The sequence below is a fragment of the Lissotriton helveticus genome, chromosome 6, assembly GCF_964261635.1.
Source record: "Lissotriton helveticus chromosome 6, aLisHel1.1, whole genome shotgun sequence".
Lineage (NCBI taxonomy): Eukaryota > Metazoa > Chordata > Amphibia > Caudata > Salamandridae > Lissotriton > Lissotriton helveticus.
This window is the reverse complement of record NC_136067.1, coordinates 162259268-162284937: the sequence shown is the minus strand read 5'-3', so window position 1 is coordinate 162284937 and position 25670 is coordinate 162259268. Positions and strand designations below refer to the sequence as shown.

The window sequence follows — 25670 nt, the reverse complement described above, 5'->3', positions numbered from 1 at the left end:
TGGCACTGCTAAAAGTAGGACAATGTGGGCCCTGGGGTCGGAAATCCTGTGCCAGGAGGCGCTGCATCTCTGGAAATAGCTGGAGCTTCAAGGGATTTACCTCATTTGCCAGGTTCGCTGATTGGGCAAGCAAGTTCTGTGCATGTTGCCTGGCTGATCACAAAAGCATCTTCGTACTGACATTGCTCAAGTTCTCCTTGCCTGGAGGTTGGGCCGTGGTTGGACCTATTTGCCGCAGCTGTGAATGCACGGTCAACATTATTGTGCACTGGAGTTTCCAAAAAGCGCTTTCCTGGAAGACTGTCTGCAGTTGGATGCAGGCCTCCTGTCCGCTTTACCACCTCTGCCTTAACTATTTTGAAGTTTGAAGATGATCAGAACAGACTGGTCTTAGATCATCCTGACAGCTCTATAATGGATCGGGTGAGTGAGGTACCCCAGTCTGTTGAGCCTGAGCATTTGCTTCCCCATCTAGCTGCCTTTTAGAGGGCAACGGCTGTCTTAGCAACAGGGGAGGGTGCTGCACCCAAATCTCTGGACCCTGCACCTCTCTGTGTGGAGATTAAGCAGCATCAACTGAGCAGATTTGATTTGCTTGTTCACTTGATTATCCTTGTTTCTATGTGCCCATATACCAAATCTGTTTATTCAGTCATTGGGTGAAGTTTGTAAGCTGGTGCGGAGATCACAAGTTTACCCTCTGCTGACTATTGATCTATCTCTGGCTCAGCAGAGTTTACAGTGTGCACTACTTGAGGTTATTTGTTGGCTTGTTCGGTCTTTCTACGTATGCCCGATCAACCTATGTTATTCAGGTCACCTTATGTGGTGTGAGCTCAAACTTCTTTTTGCTGAACGTGGTGTTGCCCTTTTTTGTAGGGTTGTTTATTGCTTTCCCTGCTTTTTTTCATTCTCTGCCTAAGCCCTTTAAGGAGCAGGATAGGCTTCACCGATTGCACCTCAAAAGAGCTCCTTCCTTTTCTGATGAGCATACAAAAGAACTCCGTTTGGTGGACCAGCTTTTTCTAAGTTTTTCCAGTGCCAAGATGGAAAAGGTGGTGCCGATGTGAACCTTGGCCAGGTAGTTTGTCCTGGGCATGAAGACATGCTGCACCCTGGCCATAAAGGAATGCCTTTTGAGACCTATGGGCTCATTTCACCCGGGCTAAGGCTGCCACTTTGGTGTTGGCAAAAGGCGTTTGGGTGTTGAACAGCTGCCAAGCTGCTACATGGGTGTCCATACACACCTTCACCAGACATTACTGTCTCAACAGTCCAGGGAGGGCAGTTTCACCTGCTCGTTCCTGCAGGGTTTCCTGATGCAAGTCCACTCCTCAGACCCTCCACCTTTTAAGAAGTTTTTTGGTATCAATTGAAAAGGTGAGCTGTCTGCTGTTAGAAGAATCGAGCAGATGAAAAGTTCTGCATCTTATGATTCTCACTGGTAGTCATAAACCTAGGATTGACCCACCTATGTGCTAGAGCCCTGGAACACTTTTATTACATATATTTATTATTCTGACATTGGCAGTAGCCACCTCAATGTTACATACTCTGGTGACTCCTCCATAAGTCAGTGACAGTATAGCTTTACCTGCATTTTTAGTGTAGAAATATGCCATATAATAAAACAAAACTAGCCTACACCTCTGATGTAGCTGCAAAGCACAGATTTAGAGCAAGAATCCTGACCGGTAAATAGTGCCTGAGCTGCACATAGTATTCACTGTAACTTTAAGAGAGCCAGCAGCTTCCCTTAGCTAGCATGCACTGTTCTAGCAGTTTGCCTCAGAAGCTCAGTTCTTTTAGGGCGCAGATGCCGTCCCAGAGGGAAACATCTGTATGTAATTGTATTACATCAACAGTATGGGAAGAGGCAGGGTTTTACATGACTACAGTGAGGATACCTATGAGGCAGAACTAGAATTACATGTAACATTTGATTCGGCATCGTAGGCTTCTCAATGATAGAATAGAGTAGCAAGCATATCCCTACTTCGCGGCTGTCAATGCTGTAAGAAATAAAACTGCACACAAGTAAGGCATGCAAAAAAGGAAAGAATATTTGAGTAGGCTAATTGAATACGTTTCGGAGTTTCGCCTGACCCACGAAAGTATCAGCTCTGGAATCTTCATCCAGACCATAATGTCGAGTGAATATGAAATGATTTGCAGGTTGCTTTCTTGCATATTTCTGAAAGAGGAATATTCTTGATACTAGTGGCAGGTGCTGCTTATCGCCTAGTGGAGTATGCTATTGGTTTACCATGTAAAGGTTTATTTGTCAACTAGTAGCAACACGTGATGCAGGATACAGTACAATAAGCAATAGTCTATTTAGAGGACGCAAACCCTGTTCGGAGAGGACCATGATTAGCAAATAGATGTCTGGTTTTTCTTATGGATTTAAAATAAAACTTCAGAATTCTCTTCAAGTCTACAAAATGGCGAGATCTCTCTGCTGGAGAGGATAGACTGAAAAAATCACAGGTAGAAACTAGGCATCCACCAAGGGATTTGGGCTATACTTTTGTTTTTTTTCATGTAGTCATTGACTGCAGTCATGTCATTCAGCGTAATTTCTCAACGATTGTCCGTTTACTCTTAAAATCCAAAACACTAGACACCTTACTTCGAACATGTACATCCTGTATAATATTTAACCACAATTGATGTTTTATAAAAGACTAGTTCTACTATTCTTCCCTTTTCTCCATATAGATAACAGTTGATGACTGCTTTAAAATAACTGTCCTGTTTATTTGAGGGTTTTATGTAGTGCTAGCTAAACTTACAAGCGCTTTACAGAAACCCGTCCGAACTAGAGATACATTACATTATTTGAAAGCAAGTCAAACATACCTATCCTGCTCCCAAAACACAATTTCCAAGCCTGCTACTATAATATTCCCTCCTTTCTCATTTATACTCTGAGATTTTGATAGATTTGGAACATAAAACTTTGGTGCTTGTGGTGTTGTAGATCACATTCTTTGCACTATCCTCCATCTGGTGTTGGGTACGGAATAATTATTCTGAAAAATGTAATGGTTTTTTTACTTGAAGATTTCAGTTTCAGCAACAACCAGTTACCCTGGAGCCGAAACCCACAGCGGATCAGCACACAAACTCACAAATTCTGCCCCAGATTTTCTTATGGTTTTCATGTTTTAAGGGTTATGTTTGCTGACAGCGCTGTTGTCTACCCTTAATAATCTGTGGTCTCAGCAGTACTCATCAGTCAGTTTTCCTCACCGCCGATTTTAGTTTTATGATCTGATGATTAAAGATGACATCGGACGCCCTGCAGCATTATGGCATTAATTGGAAAATTTGTAATGAAGAGTTTGAAACCTGAGGTAAAGAGAAAGGAAAGGGCTTGTGGTGGGTCTTGGTTTACATTTTTATGTTTACGGTTTGGGGGTGGGATTTTGAATTGTAAGCAACCTTATTGTATCTTCTTGCAGCAGACTGGTACTAGATGACTTGTCAAAAACATTAATACAATTTGTTCTAGATCATGTGCACATAAAGTAGCGAATACCACATCCGCTATCATCAATAGCAGCTTCTACTCACCAGCAATATGTTAGTGAGAATTTCAGATGTCTTATATTTTTCTTTGACTCTCAATTTCAGATGCTTATGTCCTTCCTTGGAAGGGTATTGTTTTAGAATACACCTCATCATTTTCAATAAATAAGGTAGTGTTTTCATCTCTAATTAAATCATTTCCTACAGGCTGTTTCCAGCGGTGGTAGTGAGCCTCAGATCCTGGACCTCTCCAATCGCTTCTATACACTCATACCTCACGACTTTGGAATGAAGAAGCCGCCGCTCCTGAATAATCTGGAATATATTCAGGTAGTTGCTGTGGCCAGCATGGGCTGCTGCCTTTTTTTTTTGTTTACCTCGTTGCATGTTCATAATACTAATCAGTTCTTCATAAATAAATGTGATCCATTATGGTCTTGTCACCTCTCTCTAGATTGGGCTAGTTTGCTTTGGGAGTGGAAGGTAAAGGGTGATATGTCTTTCTGCAAGTCATTTTTTAAAATATATTTTGTGACTTCAAATCTAGAAGGTTTCCCAAGGCTTACCTTGAAGCCAAAGATAAGCATACACATTTACGGTGATACCTATTCAACTACTGCTCCTTAGTGTTTTTGTGGCTTCAGGTAGTTGGCAGGAGAAGGTATTATTCAGTAGTACAATAAACTTCGATGGAGACTTGTATCAAGCCACTATTTGCACAAATCAGCATTACGCCACGAGATGAGGAGTTCGTACCTACAAATAAAGTTAACACTGTATGTTTGCCTTTGTTGTGTTTATGGGTGTCCTTGATGTATTGCTATTACAGTTGCATGCTTAGATACTCATCACACAAGACTTTCTTTCTCATCTGAATATCCCACTTGTCAACCTATGGCAATCAAGGGAATGTGGTTGACCTTTTTAGAGTGATGAATCTTTTCGGTGGCAAACACAATTGTGTCATTGTTTCATTTGTTCTGAGTTGTTTGTAAGCACTACCAGCCTACCCTGCATATCCCTGTTTCCCCTTTAAGCTCAATGGTCATATGAGCCCGTTGAGGTTTCTCCCTTTTAAATTTGCATAAAGACATCCATGCTGAGCTCTGATATCAGAGTTGGTTCCCTGATCCCACCCCTCTTTTTCGCAAGTGGCTGCAGACCTCTCTTTCCATGCAATTTGAAGAATAATGCTGGTGATAGAGTAATTCATAGTAATGGCCACAGACCTCTTTTTGCCTGCCCACCTGATGGGCAATGCCTAATGCTTCAACCAGTTCTATACAGGTCCCCTCATAACTAAGAGCCTTTGTGTGTGCTACTGTAGAGCACATACTTTGAACACTCCTGCCATCTAGTGTTTGTTGTAGACATTGCAAGTGGCCCTTTGAACTAAAACCTTTGGATTTTGAGGGGACTCATGATTCGGCCCCCAAAATCCACTGTGCACCAGTACATTCTCTAGTGAAACAAGCATTGGCATAACCAATAGGTCTAGTCTGTGGGACCTTCTAAGTCTTTAGTCAGTGATATTTGGAAAGAAATTGTACAACTAGCCATGCAGATCAAACACAGAAGAGCCTCTTTATCTATACTTTGCTCATGTATAAGGCCTTTTTATATCCAATCAATGAGCTCAACCGTAATGTGTTCACGAATGTGAGCTCAAGGGTATGGTTCACTTAATTGTAACAGGCCGAATGTTATACAAATACCCACAACTTATCGAATGCGATTGCTGGCTTAATAATGCCGTGTGACCTGGGGTCTGATTAGTGGGGTAGGTGTTTGTGCTTTTGACATGCAATTTGGGTATGTCTTCGGCTTTGCATAATCACGTGTGTATCTATACTACGTGCTTGATGCACACTATGGGCACCTGGGAACTCCCCAAGTCAACTGAGGGGGACGCAGTGGATGGAGGGCTGGAGTGCTGGTCCATAGAGTGTCTGTAAAAACGTAGGTGTGTGCGGGGGGACGTGTCCCTAAGGCTGGGGTGAGATATTCGCACCCTGAGGTGACCATAATCGGGGGAGTGAGGCTGTAGTAATGGCACACAGATCTTAGATAAAGGGGGGCGCAGTAGATGGATGGCTGCAGTAACTATGTCCCCCTGAGATATACACGGAAGGCTGCAGCTTTAAAATCTCACACCCTGGGGTGGCATTAATTGGGGTGGGATGGTGGTGGACAGTAGTGATGGCTACCTGGGGTCGCAATCACAGACGGGGTGGGGGGTTGGGAGGCACGGGATGTCCCGCGGTGACAGCTAAGGTTGTTGCAGGAGGGTGGTTTGTCTATAAGGGTGCCCCCTGTGGATGATAGTTGAGGCTGGAATGTTAACATTCTGGTTTGACAGTAAGGGTGAAATGCCCACCCATGGTGACACCAGTGGGTTGGTGGGGGGATTCATTTTAAAACTTTTATTTATTTTTTTATTTATTAAGTTTTTTAAGGCAGCAGACAGGTCAAAAAACAAAATACACAGACAAAGATAACAAATAAGTTACATTTCCAAAAAATCATACTTTTGCAGCGTGAATCTTTCTGGATTCACTATGCTGTGCACATTCCGCAATCTGGTGGTTGGGTCCGGAATCGTAGTCTTTTTTTTTTTTTTGTCGTAGCCCAGGTGGGCGTCGACGTCCCACCATTTGGTGTACCTTCGGTGACATCGGCGTGCTTCCGGCGGAAGCTACCACCCTTGGGCGCCATCTTCAGATTCTTTTTTCCGCCGTTGGGTCTGGATCGTCGCGTGAAGCTCCAGAAGTTTTGGAGGAGGAAATAGAGCAACTCTTCGACGGGAAAGACCTGAGAAGATCGGGAGAAGAGGACCATCAGAGAAGAGATGACGAAGAAAGGAAAGAACTTCGAGATCTTCGACGTCCTTGGAGGAATGCGCACACAGGGGGCCCCCTGAGTGCAGGGATGTACAAGACACCCTTTAAATTCTGCAAAAACTGCCACCATAAGTTTGCGCAGAAGGACCAGCCCCCGGTCTGCAACCTCTGCCTGCCAATTGACCACGAGAGCAGAGACTGCAACGCCTGCTCCGTCTTCAAGCCGAAGACACTCCGAGTTCGAGAGAGACAGAGGACAGCTCACCACACGATGCAGGGCAAGGGCCAGGCCCGACGCTTTACGAACTGGGCCTCTCCACCGACGACGAGGACAACATCACCGAAGGTCCAGATGACTTCACGGTCGCAGAGACCGATAAGAAAACGCCTGACAAGGTAGGAGAGTCTACGACCCCGAAAACCCCCACAGAGTCTCGAAAACCAGAGGCAGACTCTCGAAAGTCAGAGCACAGAGCCTCGAAAGGAGCACCGGTGCCGAAAACTGCATCCTCCGAAAAAGAGCCCAGCGGATCCTTCGATAAGGACTCCTGGAGGCCGAAGACCAGCGAAAAGCAAAGGTCATCGAAGCAAGCCCCCGAAAAAGGGACTTCGACTTCGAAGGAAAAGGAGCCGAAGAAAGTTTCGACGTTGACGACGCCGCCGAAAAGAGCAGCCGAAACGCTCTACGACGAGCAGGCCGCAGAGATGCAGAGAAAGAAAAGAAGGCTCGAGGCCGAAATGGAGAACATCCTTCAGAGAAAGAAGGACTTCGATGAAAAGATGAGAAGTTACAGGATCCCCTCGAAGCCGGCACCGGCCGTCGCTGAGGTACAGGAGCACGAGGAGTTCGACGTCGAAGAGACGCCGAAAACTCCGGACCCCTCGGACCACGAAGAGGAAGAAGACCTCTACTACACAGAAGGGGGTTACGGGGAGCAGCAGTCAAGCTACGGCTCAGGTTCCTCGACGGCCCAAGACCAGGAATGGCAGGACATCGAGGCCGAAAACCCGGAGGAGGCTGTGGAGACATACCCCTCGAGGCCTTCGCCACCGGATGACATTGGGGCATACAATGAGGTGGTCAGGAAGGCGGCAGCAGCTTATGGAGTTAAGCTGGAAGAGGAGAAGCCAAAAGCAGATTTCCTGCTGGAAACATTGCTCCCCACACAGACAAGAAGCCAGTTCTTGCCCATGCTAAAGAGTATCACAGACCAGGGGAAGGAAGCCTTCAAGGACCCGGCTACATGCAGATCAGTAACGCCGAGGACGGAGAAGAAATACAAATTCTCCTCCCAGGGCCCAGCTTACATCAAGGGATCCGTCACAGCAGATTCAATAATCGCTGCAACGGCCAGAAAAAGGGAAAACGTCCCAACAACATCTGGACCTCCACCTGGCAAGGAAAGCAGGAGGATGGATCTAACTGGCAGGAAAATAGAGAGGAACGCCGCAACGCACTGGCGGATGGCGAACTCCAACACCCTCCTGAATAGACATCAATACCAGCATTGGGATGAGATGGGCCAATTGCTCCAGCACCTCCCGGAACAATACCGTGAGAGGGCATCACACCTTGTGGAAGAGGGGAAAAGCATCGCCAACTCGTGCCTGAAGACAGCCTTGGATGGGGCAGAAACATCCAGCAGACTGATGGCTATAGGCATCACAGAGAGAAGGCAAGCCTGGCTCAGGATCTCAGGCTTCAAGGCTGAGGTTCAGAACACCATCCTGAAAACACCCTTCAACGGGGAAACACTATTCGGAGCCCCAGTTGATGAGAAGCTCACCCAACTGAAGAAGGACAACTAGACGGCAAGGTCCATGGGGGCCCTGCAATTCAGGGGGATGAGAAGAGGCACTCCTACACGGAGGCCGAACGGCAGGGGTAGAAACCAGCAAGGGCAATCACACCAGGCATTCCACCAGGGACAACAGAGTGACAACCAAAGTCACCAGGGCCAGCAGAGGCAAAACTGGAACTACCAGAGCAGGGGCCAGTCCTTTCGATCAAGTGGAAATGGACGGGGCCAGAGAAGGAGAGGCGGTGAACAACCCCCCTCTAAGTGACTTCACACGGAAAAAGGTGCTCTCCCACTCGAACCCTCAGGGGGAGGAGCACAGGAAAACAAAGAGGAGAGGGCTACATGGACAAGACACAATGGAACATGTGACGCCAGTAGGAGGAAGATTGAGATCTTTTCTCCAGGAGTGGAGAAAAATAACCACAGACAAGTGGATACTCAACATTATGCAGTTCGGATACTGCATAGAGTTGGAAAAGAGACCACCAAACAGAAAGCCAAAGAAAAGAGAGCACTCGGGAAGAGAGCTGCGATTACTCCAAGAGGAAGCTCAAGAACTCCTCCTCAAAGCGGCCATCGAACGGGTTCCATTCAAAGAACGGAACAAGGGAGTGCACTCAAACTACTTCCTGGTGCCAAAAGTGGACGAAAGCCTAAGATCCATCCTGGACCTACGGTTCCTAAACAAATACGTAAAGACTCAAAAATTCAAGATGACGTCCCTACAAGAGGTCATCCCGCAGATAAGGCCGGGGACTTCTTGTCCACCATAGACCTCAAAGATGCGTACCTGCACATCCCCATGAACAGGCAGCACAAGCACATGCTAAGATTCACAGTGAACAAGGATCACTACCAATTCACGACCCTGGCATTCGGCCTAAAGTCCGCACCAAGGGTGTTCACCAAATGCCTCGCGGCAGTGGCCGCACATCTAAGAATGAAGGGGATACACGTGTACCCCTACCTCGACGACTGGCTCGTAAAGGCAAGCTCTTACAGGACATGCAAAGATCATGCAGAACAGGTCACAAGAACGCTAGCAAGCCTGGGATTCTCCATACACTGGGGAAAATGCTCGATGGAATCAGAGCAAGTGAAAATCTTCCTGGGAGCTCAAATCGACACCGTCCAATGCAGGGTGTTACCCAGCGAAAAGACAACACTCAGCCTACTGAGGGAGAAACGTTACTACCAGAAGGGGCGAGCTCTGACAGTGAGGACTGTGAGCAAGATCTTGGGGATGATGGCATCATGCATACACCTGGTCCCCATTTTATGCCTACAAATGAGACCACTCCAAGAGTGGCTGCAAGAGCAATGGTCACAAGCTACAGGAAGTTGGGAGGATCTAGTGGTTGTAACGCACAGGGTGCAGGAAGAAATAAGGTGGTGGACCAAGGAAAGAATAACAGTAGGGAAACCTCTAACACCACCGGACCCAACAGTGACCATCACCACAGACGCATCCCAGAAGGGATGGGGCGCACACATGAACAGGCTCAGAGTGAGGGGTCTGTGGAGCCCTACAGATGCGGTCAGACACATCAATTACCTGGAACTGAAAACAGTGTTGCTTGCCCTCAAGGCCTTTCAGAAACACCTGTACAATCAGAAGGTGCTGATACAGACAGACAACACCATAACGATGTTTTACATAAACAAACAGGGGGGAACTCAATCATTCCCTCTGTCAAGCTTGGCACAGGAAATCTGGAGATGGGCTATACCACTAAAAATAGACCTGCTAGCCATTCACCTGCCAGGGAAGGACAATGTAGAAGCGGATTGGCTCAGCAGGCAGACTTCAGCGTCCCACGAGTGGGAACTCAATATTCAGGAAACAGAGACTATTCAAGAGGTGGGGCACACCAACAATAGACCTGTTTGCAACACGCCGGAATGCAAAATGCCAATACTTTGCATCCAGGCAACCAGAGGCACTATCACAGGGAAATGCCCTATGGATAAGCTGGTCAAAAACATTTGCCTACGCTTTTCCCCCGATACCACTGATCCCCAGGGTTCTCAACAAATGCATGACGAGCAACATGACGCTCATCCTGGTGGTACCACAATGGGCCAGGCAGACCTGGTACTCTCAGATAATGGAGATGGCGCAGGGCCCCCCCCACAAGTTCTCAAAAAGAAGAGACCTACTCTCCATGGAAGACGGAGAAGTTCTACACCCAGAGCCGGAGAGCCTCAACCTCTCAGCCTGGCTCCTGAGGACTTAGAGTTCGCACATCTAAAACTACCAGAGAGCACCCTGCAGGTGCTGCGAGAGGCAAGAAGGCCCAGCACACGCAAGTGCTATGGGGAAAAATGGAAAAGATTCACTCAATGGTGTTGCAAGAAAAAACTCTATAGAAAACTGACCAGGGAATCTACGGTGCTAAGGTACCTCACGCACCTAATTAAAGCTAAGCTAAGCTCATCCTCGCTGAGGGTGCACCTGGCAGCGATTGTGGCATACACAAGAGGAGAAACAGGCAGAAGCTTCTTTACATCCCAAGTCGTAAAAAGATTCCTGGAAGGGGCTAAAAGAATAGCGCCACCAGAGAGAATGCCGCCACCGGCCTGGAGCCTAAATGTGGTACTGACGGAACTCATGAAAGCACCTTTCGAACCCATCCACAAAGCATCACTGCAAATGCTAACATTGAAAACGGGCTTTCTGGTAGCAATCACCTCGCTACGAAGGGTGAGCGAACTGCAGGCACTCACACTGCAGGAACCCTACATCCAGATACACAGTGACAGGGTCGTGATGAGAACAGACCCACACTTCATGCCTAAGGTGGTGTCAAGGTTCCACATGAATCAGAGTATTCAGATTCCTAGCTTCTTCCAAAACCCCACTACAAGCGCTGAGAGGTCGCTCCACACTCTAGACGCAAGAAGGGCTGTGATGCACTACATTGAAAGGACGAACGGACACAGGAAAACAAAACAGTTCTTCGTATCCTTCGCAAACAGTTACATGGGTAAACCAGTGACTAAAAACACCATAGCTCGATGAATCGCACAGACAATACAATTCTGCCACAAACAAGCGGGCCAGGAGCTAACAGGAGGGGCACAGGCCCACTCCACCAGGAAGAAAGGAGCAACAATTGCTTTTCTGGCCAACACACCAATTCAGGACATATGCCTGGCTGCAACATGGGCTTCAGTGCACACGTTCACTAAGCACTATTGCGTGGATGTACAAATGAACAAAGAAGCACAAGTAGGACAAAAGGTGCTTCAACATATATTCAACAACCAACGCTCATCTTTCACCCAACCGCCACAAAAGTAACGAAAACCGCTACAAAATCTATGCACAGCATAGTGAATCCAGAAAGATGCACGCTGCAAAACAAATAGTTTCTTACCTGTCGGTGTAGTTTTGCAGCTTGAAGATCTTTCTGGATTCACTAGCGAACCCACCCGCCTCCGCCAGAAAGATGAGGCTGGAGAAGAAGGTGGAAACACATAGAAAAGAAAGCAAGTTGAAGCTTACAAGATACGTGAAAAGATACGTGAAAAGAATTACGTTGAAAAAACGATTAACAAACATAGCCATGGATTCACTACAAACACAGAAAAGAAAAAAGAGACACAAAAAAAAAAAGAATCCGAAGATGGCGCCCAAGGGTGGGAGCTTCCGCCGGAAGCACGCCGACGTCACCGAAGGTACACCAAATGGTGAGACGTCGACGCCCACCTGGCCTACGACAAAAAAAAAAAAAAAAAGACTACGATTCCGGACCCAACCACCAGATTGCGGAATATGCACAGCATAGTGAATCCAGAAAGATCTTCAAGCTGCAAAACTACACCGACAGGTAAGAAACTATTCGATATACATCGTTGACCTTCACGATCCTATCCAATTCGCTATGGGGGACCATAAATTACTTCCAAAAGTTTTTTTCCTTATACCCTTCAGCTTATATAAAGCAGTTTCTAAATGAAACATATACAAGAGCTTCGTTTGCCACATTATGAAATTAGGTGGTTCCTCATCAAGCCAATGCGATGTAATACATGCACGAAATGCAGACATGCAAATAAAAATAAAACATTCCTCTGAACCAAAAACTTGTTGAGTCGTGCTCTCTTCACAGCCAAAAATAGCCAGTGACGTCGTTATCTTAATCATAATAGCCAAGTTTCCTGAAATAAAGCGCTCTATATCAGCTATCAGTTGGCCTAATTTTGGACATAAAACAAACATATGCGCAGCGTCCGCTGCGTAAAGGTTACAGCAATTGCACTTTGTCCCCCTCCCAGAGTTCCATTTAGCTAACTTGCCCGGTGTATAGTATAGCCCGAAAATTCACATATAATGCTGGCTTATCAATGAACCATTGAGTAATACATTACCAGCAATCGCCAAACTTCTTTCTAAATTAACACATTCAACTCCCAGTTTAGTTTGCCAATTAGTAGCTCCTGATTCTAAATCATCCTCAACTTTCTCCAAAAATAATTGGTATAGGGGTCCAATTTTCTGCCGGTCCTTAATTGCTTCATACAGCATAATTTTTCCTAACACCAATGTGGATTTGGAGATTTTCTGAACACAGAAACTTCGTACCTGAAGGTATTTAAAAAAATCAGCTCGCGGTACCTGATATTCATTCATTAAATACTCAAAGGATACAAACTCACTTCCTTGGAAAAGATCCCCCAACTTACTTATCCCTAGATTATGCCACCTAGATATAACTCCATCATGAAAGATTTCAGGTAAGAAAGAACAGTTCCTTAAAGGAGTATATATATTCATATTATTACCTAGCCGATATCTCTTTTTCATAGTCCTCCATATAGCATATGCAGTTTCAACAATTTTCTACTTTGTTTTTTTAAAGTAGCTGGGTTCAATAATACGGTTAAAACATTGTTTGGCCTCCGAACCCAGAAGCATCTCATAGATGGATGGCATCAGATAATCCTACAAGGAATCTTCCGGTAAAATTAAAAAACCCATATGTTGCAATATCGCACACCAATAATAGAGCTGAAAATTCGGGATGCCCCATCCCCCTTTTTCCCTCGGTATCACGCATCTTTTAAATGCTCCCCTGGCCAGATGGCACCCCCAGAGAAATCTCGAGCACATCCTGTCTATTCGCACAAAATAACCAGAAGATATCAATAAAGGTATTGAACGAAATATATACAAAAACTTAGGGAAGATAAGCATTTTTATCACATTGCTACGTCCTAAAAGTGAAAGCGTCAAGTTATTTAATCTTTCCAAAGTTTTATTTGAAGAGCCAATAATAGGGTCTAGATTGATAGAAATAATTTCTTCCAAATTGGCAGTGATCTTTATGCCTAAATATGTGGTCTCATTTTCAAGTTTTAAATTTTCTGGCCGGCCGGCCGCTGAATGAATAAGCTGTGTCTTATCGACATTTTATTTATATCCAGAGAGCCGGCCGAATTCCTCCGAAGACTTCACGATAATCGGTAATGCACTATTCATCTCTGATGTCACTATGGCGATATCGTCTGCATAGGCGCAAACTTTAAAATCCGAATTATTTATCCGCACTGGCTTAATAGCCGGGTTTCTCTCCAAATTTCTAATAAACGGGTCAATATATAGTGCCAACAGCAAGGGAGAGCAGGGACAACCCTGCCTCGATCCCGCCTGCTATCCGCACTATCCCTGAGATCTTTCCTGAGATACGGAGTGTGGCCAATGGTTGATTATACAGTGACTTTATTCCATTAACAAATTCCTCTGGGATCCCTTTTTTTGCCAACACAGACCACAAAAAGGTCCATGTGACCCTGTTGAACGCTTTTTCCGTGTCCAACAGGGCCACACCTACAGGGGAACCAGTCCCCTGTGACCAATCCAGCAAGGATATTATTCACCTTATGTGGTCTGTAGTACCTCTACCTTGTATAAAACCATGTTTTCTTATGGAGACTAAACCTGACATCAAGTCGTTTAACCGATTGGCAATCAATTTTGAATAGATTTTGCTGTCTGAGTTTAACAGAGAAATAGGTCTATACGACCCCATTTCGTCTTCTCTTTTGCCTTTCTTTTTGAATACCACTATGGTAGCTTCTGCCCATGAACGTGGAGCCTTCCCTAGAAATGCTTGCTGGCATATAAACACTAATTCTGTTTTTAGCACATTCCTAAATTTCCTGTAAAACTCCAAGGGGATATTATCTGGCCCCATGGCCTTACCCTGGGCCAAACCCAAAATTGCTAACTCAACTTCCCCCCCAGTATGGAGGTGCCGTCAATATCGCTCGTTGAGCTTCTGAAAGAGTTGCAGGAATCACACCACTTAGATATTCTCTAACGTGTACCTGACCAATCTCATCACTATATAGCCGCTGGTAAAACTCTTGGAAAGCAGTTAACACCCCTTGCTTCGTCTCCTGCATAACCCCATGTAAGTCCTTGATTTTCGGAATGTCGCTATACACCGCTTTCTCTCTTGCCCTCTTCACCAATATCCTACCTATCTTTTCTCCATACTCATATGCTGCTTCTTTGTGTTGTGTATAGTTGGCTGCTATTTGATCGGCAATGTTGGTGTAAACGTTAGTCCTTTAAATAGTGAGATCTTTTTGAGCCAGACTACATTCTTCTTCCTCATATCCTAGCCTTATAGTCTCTGCAAGTTTTTTTTCGCCATCAAAACCTGCTTAAAATCTTCTTGTTGCTTAACGCAGATCTGTTTGCGCCTAAATGCAGAGAAGCTTAGGGTCTCTCCCCGAACCACGGATTTAAATGTATCCCAGACTACCTCCGGTGCTGCTGTATCCCTATTAATATAAAAAAATCCTTCAATTATTTGTGTCATAAATTGACAGTACTCCTCCTCTAAAAGTAGTTTCCGCTCAAAAGACCACTGAGGGGATTCTGTTGTTCCTTCAATATCCAATGCCAAATCTAGTACAATCGGGTTATGGTCGGAAACCAATTTAGGTTGAATTTCAATGTTACTCTTAGCTAAAAAGACAGAGGTGGTAAAAAAAAGAATCCAATCTCACGAATTTAGAGTGCGGGGCAGAAAAAAATGTAAACCCCGGGACATTGGGATATTTTGCATGCCACACATCGTAGAGACCATGGTCCAAAAATAATCTCTGGATTGCCGCATATACTAATTTCTTTCTACCTGTGTATGCTTGAGTGGATCTAACATTCAGGTCTGCCCCAATGTTAATATCAAGGTCGCCACACAGCAGCACGGGGGTAGTCCATTGTGCTATTCTAAATTAAGAAAATTAAACACCTCGGCATCGTCCAAGTTTGGCCCATAAACATTGCACAAAGTAAATCTATAGTGTCCCAGCTTAAGTTCAGCAATGACCCATCGACCCCACCTATCCGATAAGGTCTTGACGTACTCACCCACTCCCCTTTTTTTAAGTATCGCTACCCCTCTTTTGACTCCCGTTTGTTTGGAGCAAGCGACCAGCTCCATTCCCAAATTCTTTAAATATTCTCTATTGGCCCAAGCCACATGAGTTTCCTGCAGACAAAGTATATCGATACGTAATACCTGAACAATTTTTGCCAAAATTTGTCATTTCCTAAAATCGTTTAGACCACATATATTTAATGTGCATATCTTAATCTTCCCATCCATCAGATCTGTTAATATTCAAACCCTTATAAAAATAACCGACTTTAACTCCTGAAAACGTTTTCTTCCTTCTTTCCGTATTGTTATAACATTTTCTTCGTTGTATCCTTGCTTTCTCCCTTTCACTGCCCTGCAATATTTCCTTGTCTGCTGCTGCCATTTTCACCCCCCACCACCAGAGCCCCCTTCCCCCCCCTATATCCCCCTACCGCTCAGCCCTCCCCACCCTTCCCCACCCTGCCTTCCCATCATATGAGGCCCAAGGACCATTAGTCCCTGTGTGGTGGAGTGCCGAGTCCCCCCCACCCCCCGTCCCTTAAGACCTTAATTTATACAAAACCAATCTAGACTACCATTTCAGAAGAAAGCGCTAGACAGAGCAAAGAAAACATACCAATCGATCAAACCAGACCCAACACCGCCCCCCTGCAGCTAAGGCCCCCAAACCCCCGGCATCCAGATCAAACAGTTTTTAAAAAGTCATCTCCATATCGTCACAATATTTTCTCATAAGCCTCCACCCTCTATATAGCTGCCAAATACTCTTTGGCCTGGACCTCTGACCAAAAAAACTTGGTTTGCCCCTTCATAGTGACTTTTAGTTTTGCCGGGTTCTGTAAATACACAACCGCCCCCTTCTTTTGAAAGTCCGGTATGAGTTGTCGCAAATGCCACCGCTTAGAGACTGTAGCCTGGCAAAAGTCTGGCCTTACAAAGAAGTTACAGTCCTTAGCGGTGGCCTTCCGGTCTGGTCTTGCCAGGGTATAAATGTCTTCCCAAGCCAGAAAATTGTTAAAGCAGACCAATATCTCCCTTGGAAGGCTCTCTTCGCCTTGACGAGGCTTTCTCACGGAAAACGGGAACCGATGTGCCCATTGTATTTCCCGGGACCAGTCCCAAGTCGTGAGCTAGGGGAAGGCCTCTGTCAACAATTCTATAACAAACTTACGAACGTCCGATCCCTCCAGCTTCTCTGGGACCCCTAGAAAACGCAAATTATTCCTGCGGGAGTGATTTTCAAGTTCGGATAACTTATAACTCAAATCGTCCCGATGAGCCTTTATGAGCTCTAGCTCTTCCTTCTGTACAGCTGCATCGTCCTCTAAGGCTGATATTCGAGCCTCGGCCTCCGTGACTCTGTGTGCAGTTTCTGCCCCCAATTTTATTGCCCGCCGAACTGCATTTTTAGGTTTTGCCTACGCAATGCGTACGAAGTACGCATGCGCTAGCAAAATCTAATGATATCTCTATGTGGGGTCGGGTATCCGCCCCCTCCTCCCATTGTCTAGCTCCATAAATGGAGGCTAGCCATTGGTAGAGGGCTCTGTCTGTCAATCCCAGACCAGATTCGGGGGCGTTCCCGAGAATTTTTCCCTTTTGGCTACGTCACGCGACGTCAGCCAAAAGCCGGGAACGCCCCCGAATCTGGTCCGGCATTGCCGGCACCTGCCTTCCTGCTCATTGGTGGAATTTTGATCCTGCCGGCACGTTCCCGCCTCCCTCCCGCCGTCCGTGTCCTCTCCCGCCCCCCTCCCCCCCCGTTCGTGTCCTCTCCCGCCCCCCTCATCCTCTCCCGCCCCCCCTCCCGCCGTCCGTGTCCTCTCCCGCCCCCCTGTGTCCTCGTAGGTGCTTGTTTTTTAAAGTAAATCAACTTAGGTGAGATTCCTTTCTACAAGGGAAACACTGTTAGTTGCAGAGTATAGACGGGCAGAGGTGAACTGAGCGTCCCTGGTTGCAGATGGCGCACACACGGAGTGCTGCACAAGGAAGCAAACTCTGAGTTCACACTTGTGTGAGGTCACACTAGTTCATATTAGGCAAGTCATGCTTAAGGAGAGAGACTTGTCCCTATCCCGACTCCCGTTTGTGTCTTCAGGTCTGCAATCCACGCAAGTCCCACCCGGAGAGACGAGTGCAGGACAAGGCTAGAGGACCCACCATTCGAGGTGCCTTCTCTGTGGACTCTCAGTCTGTCCTCCCTCAGGGTGCTGTCAAGCTCCTGTGCTCTGCCACTGGGTGTTGCTAATGTGAAATGATGCTCTGGTGCCTTCTCTGGCCTGTGTGTGCTGATGACTGCGGGCTGAAGACAAGAGAATGCAGATCAGGTTGAAAATAATAGGAAATGAACGATGGCGAAAGTGTGATATCAGGAGAAAGCAGGTACGAGTCTGGGAATGCGAGGTGGTGAATGAAATAGGATGAGGTGAAACTCCAGAGTACTCAGCAGCCTTGTTGGAGAGAGCATAGGCATCTCAAGGAAATCTTTGAGCCCGTAGGACTTATTTTGTAAGCGGAGCAGAGTGGCGTACATTGACAATAAAGAAGCACACTTCAGGAACAGAAAGATAAAGTAACCTGTTTTGGGGTTTAATATTTCTGTGAATGGTATCAAGCCTAAAAAGATTATTAAGAAGACAAATGAGGCGACTCCTCGACCGGAGAAAAAGGAGCGATTTTGGATTGGCTGAATTTTTTTCAATATATGTATATACCTTTGTGGAAGTGGCTGTACCGATGAGAGTCCTAAAGAAGTGTATTTCTATGGGGGAGCCTGAAAGTGTCTTTGCAGACGTGAAAGGGCCATTCCAATGTCTACAAGGGAGCGTGTGTCACTGCAGGTGCCAGTCATGTGGGGCTAAAAGCTGCACAAAAGTGAAAGGCCATGAAAGAATAATAGCAAACGAGGCCACCGTCCGCCGCTGGGGAATCACTCATTTTAGGGACCGTCTATGGGGCTCTTCCCACTAGGGTCAGAATGGATCTCAAACCTCTGCTGCACATGATCACAGGTGGAAGAGTTCTGGAAGGGAAAGCACGACGGACGCTCACTTGATGGATTAAAAAATCGATGACGGAGCGGTTGGAATGAATCGGGATATTTAGGTGACCTCTCAAAGCAAAAACAAAAACAAATATAGGGTATATTGAAAAACCTGGTAAACGATGGTAAAGCCCCACTCATAGGAGTAAAAATGTGTTTGCTGGGTTGTATTATATTTTAAACTAAATATGTTTTTATAAATTACCGAAAATGTTACTTTTTTTTAACATACTAAAATGTCTCTGAGGTATCAATTGTTCTCAGCAACGGAAGATTTTTATTTAGTGTTCTGTGCGGTGTTCTATTCTCCTCTTCCGCTGCCAGCCCAAGCTCTTTTTTCAAGGTGGGGTGGCGGCGTGACGTCACCCAGAAGATACTGTTCGTGATGGAGCCGTCTGGAGATCTCAGTGCGCAGCCTGCTGATCCCGAGACAATGGAGGGAGCCACCGTTGGGGTGAGGGGCACGAGATTAATGATGTAAAGATAGAGGGTGCTAGAGGCTGTGGCTTAACGGCTGGGCCGGCCAACTTTTAAGATGGGGAACGAACCAGTTTACGGTCTGGCGGCAGGCCTAAACATTGTTATTCTGTGCAAATCACGTAATCCCCTCTGCCTAAAAATAATGTGCTTGTCTGTTAAACGCTCTGATATCTTCGGGTTAAGTTCGAGCTATATAAAACTGCAATATATGTATATGTGTATATATATATATATATATATATATATATATATATATATATATATATATATATATATTATTTTTGGGTAGGAGTGGTTATGTGGTGCTGAGGGACAGTTCTCGAGAGGGGAATTGGGAAGTGCTTTTGGGTTAGAATGAAGGCAGCTAGGTAGGGGCATGGGTGGGTTTGTTAGGAAATTACTGTATTGCGTGTGGACACAGTTGAAAGCAGATGGGCATTGGGTGTGTGTGGGGGGGCTCGCAGTGTGTGGGGGGGGAGGGCTCGCAGTGTGTGGGGGGCTCGCAGTGTGTGGGGGGGCTCTGTGTGGGTGTGTGTGGGGGGCTCTGTGTGGGGGGGCTTTGTGTGGCTGTGTGGGGGGCTCGGTGTGGGTGTGTGTGTGGGGGGCTCGGTGTGGGTGTGTGTGTGGGGGGGCTCTCTGTGGGTGTTTGTGTGTCATTCGCGAGAGATAAAGCTAGTGGCATTGTAAAGGACAATGCCATTTATTTATGTTAAAAAAAAACATAAATAAAAATTATGTCAAGAGCAATGCCAATAGCTCAAACTTTAACAAAGGCAAAACCATTGCATTGTAAATGCTTGTTTACCTTGCTGCAGGTGGCTTGCATACGTATATTTTCCGCTTTGGTTTCGGCTCTGTGGTTCATCATTGTCTCATAGATGGTTACCAGAGTAATTTCTTGAGGTAGTGGTGTATCTAATGGGCTTTGCCCCCCATGTTCCGCCTCTTGGGAGACTACCATAGCTGTTTGGGCTCCGTTTAATTCAGCGCAAGGTGTTAAAGCACCTTCTGACATATCCTGTTGAGAACCCCTTTTCTTCGTTTTCTTTTTTACAGTGGTAACCCTACAATTAGGGGAAATCTTACTCCCTCCTCCTTCCTCATCCGGACTGCTACCTCCGCTGTAGTCCGCCCAATCCTTGCTCATACTAGAGCCCTCATCTGATGACGCCTCAGATAGCGAATAAAAGTTCTCAGCTAATTCTGGTACGTTTAAGCCCTCCTGTGCGTCGGTATCAGAAACAGGTACATTTATCTCCCTTAATAACACCTTGGGCGAGATATTGTCTCCTCTCACGGCACCTTCTCCGTCTTTATCTCCCCTTACATACTCAGCCGGCCCAGTCTGAAGCTGTTCCTCATTCAATTCAACAGCTCCCTCATTCAGCACATCAGCTTCAACAGAGTCAGTAGGTTCCGTAATTGTAGTTTCCACCAACACCTGGTCATTTAATACAACGACTGCATCTGCTGACATTCCCGACCTTAAATCGCTATTGTGAACGCTCTGTCGCTCGAACATAGCAGGTAGGGTCAGACTCTGAGGATTTTGCTTCGGGACACGCGGAGCCCTTCCGCTCCTCCCCTTGCCTTCTCCATTTCCCTTACTCGCCATATGAACACTAAGGGGAGTATTGGAGGACTTGGAAGAGTCAGTAACAGTTTCGCACACCTTAGTGGAATCCTCAATTGTTTTGGTTCCCGCTCTCTCATCATTTAGTTCCATACCTTGCTCTTTGTTTCTCACACTCCGGGTCGTGATTTTGGCAACTTCGTTCAGTTTTGCCCCTCCTTTCACTGGCATCCTTTTCCCAGACGTGGCACCACCTCGACCACGTACTACCCCGCTCTGATAGCCAAAAAACAGCCAAGCGGGTACTCGCCAGTGAGGGGCTCTACGCCGACTCGTCAACACGTAACCCAGCATCCAGGGTGAAGCTCCAGCAAAACCACAGCAGCTACTGAAAGCTCCGTCCTTCCTTTTGCCACAATGAGTTAAGGGCGCTGATATATGAAGAAAAAAAAACCCAAACACCTTGAAACACTCTCAAACAGTCCCGAGTGTCAAGCATGAAAAACAGGAAAACAACAAAAAAAAGCCTTGGGGTTTACACTGCCGCTGATTAACACGCTGGCTCAAACCGTCCTTCTTCCTGTGCCGGTAAGTTTACAGCGCTAATTATATATTTCCACACGCCTCGGAGCGCTTTCAGCCATTTTCACAGCATACTTGAAGCTGCCACCAGTGTCAGATATGTAAAAGCCTCAAACCCCTCGCAGCGCTCTCAAAGCACTCTCGAACAGTCCCGGGCGTCAAACAGGCGAGCCGGAGAAACCTCGGAGGAGTTGCGCTGCTACCGCAGCTGCTGCTGCTGCTGAATCCACCCCGCCTCTGCCAAACGAAGCGCTCCCCCTTCGGGCTAGCACGCCGGCTGAAACCACCTCCGTCCGTCCTCCTGCACCGGTAAGTTTACAGCGCCAGATATGATTTTCAAACACCTTGAAACGCTTTATATCGTTCTCAAAGCATTCTCAAAGCTGCCGCCGGTGTTTAGACATATAAAAGCCTCGGGGGGTTTACGCTGCTTTCTTCAAGAAAATCGGCGTCAGTCCGAGGAAACAGGAGAGAGGAGCTGAGCTGCCTACACAGCCCACGCCACGGCCGCCATCTTGCCTCCATTCATTTTAAAACTTTGTATAATAAGTGCACATGTACCCATTTTTTACAGCGCCAAATCCCATGTTATAGCAACTACAATGGGATTGTTACAGTGCAGACACCTACGTACAGTTTAAACTTTGACACATTGAGTGGGCAAAAGCTTGTGTAACGTGGGCACAAAATGAGAAGACAAAGGTTTTCTATTGTGCAGAAATCCAGGAAACGTTTGGCTAGTTTAGCAAGTAAAAATAAGCACGCGAGTGGTGCGCGCGCCACGGCGAGTGATCTGTTTTCAATTATTGCGCTCGTTTCTGGGCATGATAATTGAAAACAGATGTGGCCTGTGCGGGTAACCGCAAGCAATAGGCCGTGGTTGGAGCAAAGGCGGGACATGCACCCACCGTTGCCCAATTGCGTGCTGTCTTTCTTAGAAAGACGCACTCAAAGCCCAATAGCCTGGGAGAAAAACAAAAGCGCACGAGCGTGTGAAGAGCGTGTGGTGAGCTTTTTGAAGCCCATTACTAAAAGTCTCGGAAGTAGCGCATGTGCGCTGCTCTAGGCTCGACCTAAAAAGGTACCCCCCTATAGATACTGTTTTAGGTCTGTGGCAAAGGGTGAAAATCAAACCAAATAGGTGTGCTGGATCCCACTAGATCTGTATTACTTCACAGGTGGCTACAAAGAGCTCAAAAGACTGACCACATAAATAAACCTTATACATTCAGAATATACTCATTGTAACAATTGCATTCACTTATTTCTTTGTTAGTCATAATTTTTAGGCAGATTTTTGTTCTTATATACTGTACATAACATGGACACAATTAATATTGATTCATACACAATGCAAATTTCTTCTTCAGTATTCAGCTCAGTTAGTTATCTGCATCAATTCTTATTAAAACACATAGTTTGCCAAACAAAAGCCTTTGAAGTGTTAAATATAAAACAAACTTTACAGAAGCAATACCTTCCAGATATACTGATATCATACTCCCAAGCACACATTTCCACTCTCTCCTTTTACACAAAACATTCTTTCACTCACGTATACCATTCGTACCCATCCCAACCACTAATCATGTACACTAACGATGCCAACAGGAAAGAAACTTACATTTCAGCTATTGTTGTGTTGTGTGCTGGGATCTTACATAACCAGTCAGCACACGTTTCTGTGGTATTTGTAGTCTATATCCACCTTATTCAGTACCACCTATAGTTACAACTAAATAGTGGTGGATCAGGTGGGGGTAGCTGCAATAATAACATTAAAACGTTTCTGTCAGCCTGAAATACAATTTCTAGAATAAGAAAAATTCAAAAGTTAGTTCTGCACACAGAGAAGACCTCCACTTTTATACAAAAAAAGAGAATACCAGACTGACCCTGTGAGCAAAGGCCTTAATTGTGCAATATCTTATAACCCATAGATAAAACAAAAACTAAATCTCTTTATTCCGAAGTACCAGTGACATGCAAACATCAACAGTGCAAGTTAGCATGAAGGACACAGAAGAACCTATTACTTCGTTCATGTGTGGAATAGATACAAACCCTTTCCCCCCCAAGTACCTCATGGGTCCTGGGCACTGTACCTCCCTTCTGGGTAAATATGTATCCCATATGTCAGTTGAGTTCCGGTACATACAAATTAGTGTTCTATAGCAATTGCTAGAGGCACAAATGACAGATTTAATTAAAAGAAAATACTATTTTGGGCTGACTGACTCTCAGAAATTGTCTCCATATGCAATATACCTGTCACAGTAATGTGTGAGTCTACCCAGCGTGTTCAAAAACTCCTGTGGAGGGAACATCATTCTGCTTGTGTGGCAATCCAAATCTCACTGCATCACACCTTTGCAGTATCCTGCATATGGAAAACCAAGGAGGAAATAAAAACTAAAGCAGACCGCCTTGTCAAGTAGCAAAGTAGATATCCCCAGCTCATCCTCTTTCCACCCAAAGCTATCTAGCACTCACATACTAGGTTGGGTAATGAGGTTGCCAACCCTAAGGCTTGAAACGCTTTCAGTACTTGGAAGCAAGCACTGCCTAACCCATGTCCTGGAGGGATCTTTAACACATAGCTTTTAATAAGCGTGGCCATTATTAGTGCCGAACAAATTTGGATACGGACATATGCGAATAGCTGCCCAGTACATTCTCAACCGAATTCTACCAGCCGGTTTGGATGTACTTCGCAGAGCACTTGAACCACTGCATAAGTCAGCCAAAAATTTGACACTAAAGAACCGAAAATGAACATCCTATGAACTTATCAGAACGGACATTGGACCAGAAAACATTGGAGCAGGTCTTACGAGGATGAGATTCCCATGATCAAATTCACATAGGGTCCAATGGACCCCATGGATTCAAAAGATCTGGCCTGCCAGGCATACTGTTGTAAGGAGACTATTCAGAAGTAAGATGTAGGCGCTGGGTGCACTAAAGATTGCTGTGCCAAGGTTTCCCTTGGCTATTTTCTCTGGCCAGCATCAATGACATTGAGGAAATTCATTACCTATGCGGAGGCGGGCTCCGGTACTCCAGTGACCCACGAGGCCCTGAATATGGATCCTCTGTTTCCTCTTACTTCAGTGATTGCTTGTCTCCAGGGCCCACAAAGAAAACCACAACTGGAGTAGAAACTCCACCTGTCACTCCACATGCAACAACACTGTGAAAAAGTGCCTCGTTTAACATGGTTAGCCCCCACTTTTTGCCTGGTATTTGAAGTTGTTTCGATTGTAGTACACAGGGTCCCTGCCAACCGGGTCCCCTGTGCCAGTGCTCTTCCCTAAAAACGATACCACAATTGGCCCTTCAAGCTCCTGTAAGTCCCTAGTAAACCTGGGTACCTAGGGCATTTGGACTAAAGAGGTTCTCCTAGAGACCTCTCACCTAGGCCATGAAGACTGTCACTGCAGCTTGCATGGCCTGGTGCTGACAGAACGACAAAGTCGACATGGCACACTGCCTGTGTGCCATGCCATCTATTACTTCCTAAAGTATAGGTAAGTCACCCCTCTAGCAGGGGTTCCAGCCCTAAGGCGCAGGGTGCACTATACCACAGGAATGAGCATGTTTGCTTAAGCAGATATGCTCCTACAATATTTAAGGCCATTCTGACATTTTGTAAGTACCAGGTAAGCCATAGAGAGTACATGGGATGTAATCGACAACTATAGTTCGCCAGCACCAGGATGACTTCTCTGAACCCAGGACTGCTCCTTTTAATAAACCCATACTGATGCCAGAATAGGATTTATTCAACTGTGCACCCAAAGGGCACCTCAGAGGTACCCCCTGAAACCCTACCAACCCTGGTGTGGTCACAGACTGGCTGTAGGCATCCTGCCTCCACAGAAATGTTTCTGGACCTCTGGGTTGAGTGCCTTTGCTCCCTGGGAACAGAAGCAATGCACATCCTGGGTGGAGGTGTAATACCTCCTCCTTCATGGACACAGTACTTGAGAGGGAAGCTTCAAAGGCCTGCTGCCTTCGTAATGCGAACTCAAGCCTCTGCTGCTAGCAGCACATGGCAGCCCCTGGGTTACACCCCCACTTTGGGTGGGAAAACCTAGGAGAATAGGAGTGTGCCCACTCCACTCGTAGGGCGGGGGAGGCGAGGTGAAGCACATATTTCAGGCCCGCCGTCTTGAAGATGGGTAGATCCCTCCAATTAGGGCTAGGTGTAAGAAAGTACCCTCTCTTTGCATAGTAGCCCCCACTTTCAACTGGGTGTGACTGAGTGTGCCCTGGGTTCCTGCTAAACAGGTACCCAGGGCCTATGTCCTTTCCCTAAAACGGCATTGAAAGCAAAACCCAATTGGCACTCTTTGGCCACAGGTCAGTCCCTTGTAAAAGGTACACTAGGTGCCAAGGGCACTGTGGCCAGGG

The 25670-nt window shown here is 46.0% G+C and overlaps 1 protein-coding gene across 1 annotated transcript in view; it reads left to right on the top strand.

Annotated features, from left to right (window-relative positions):
- PARP1 (poly(ADP-ribose) polymerase 1) overlaps positions 1-25670 on the top strand; it is a 468102-nt gene that overhangs the window by 324220 nt on the left and 118212 nt on the right. Inside the window, exon 16 of the mRNA XM_078647552.1 lies at positions 3742-3864. Coding sequence (XP_078503678.1) covers positions 3742-3864 — 123 coding nt within the window. The remainder of the gene's footprint in view (positions 1-3741; positions 3865-25670) is intronic.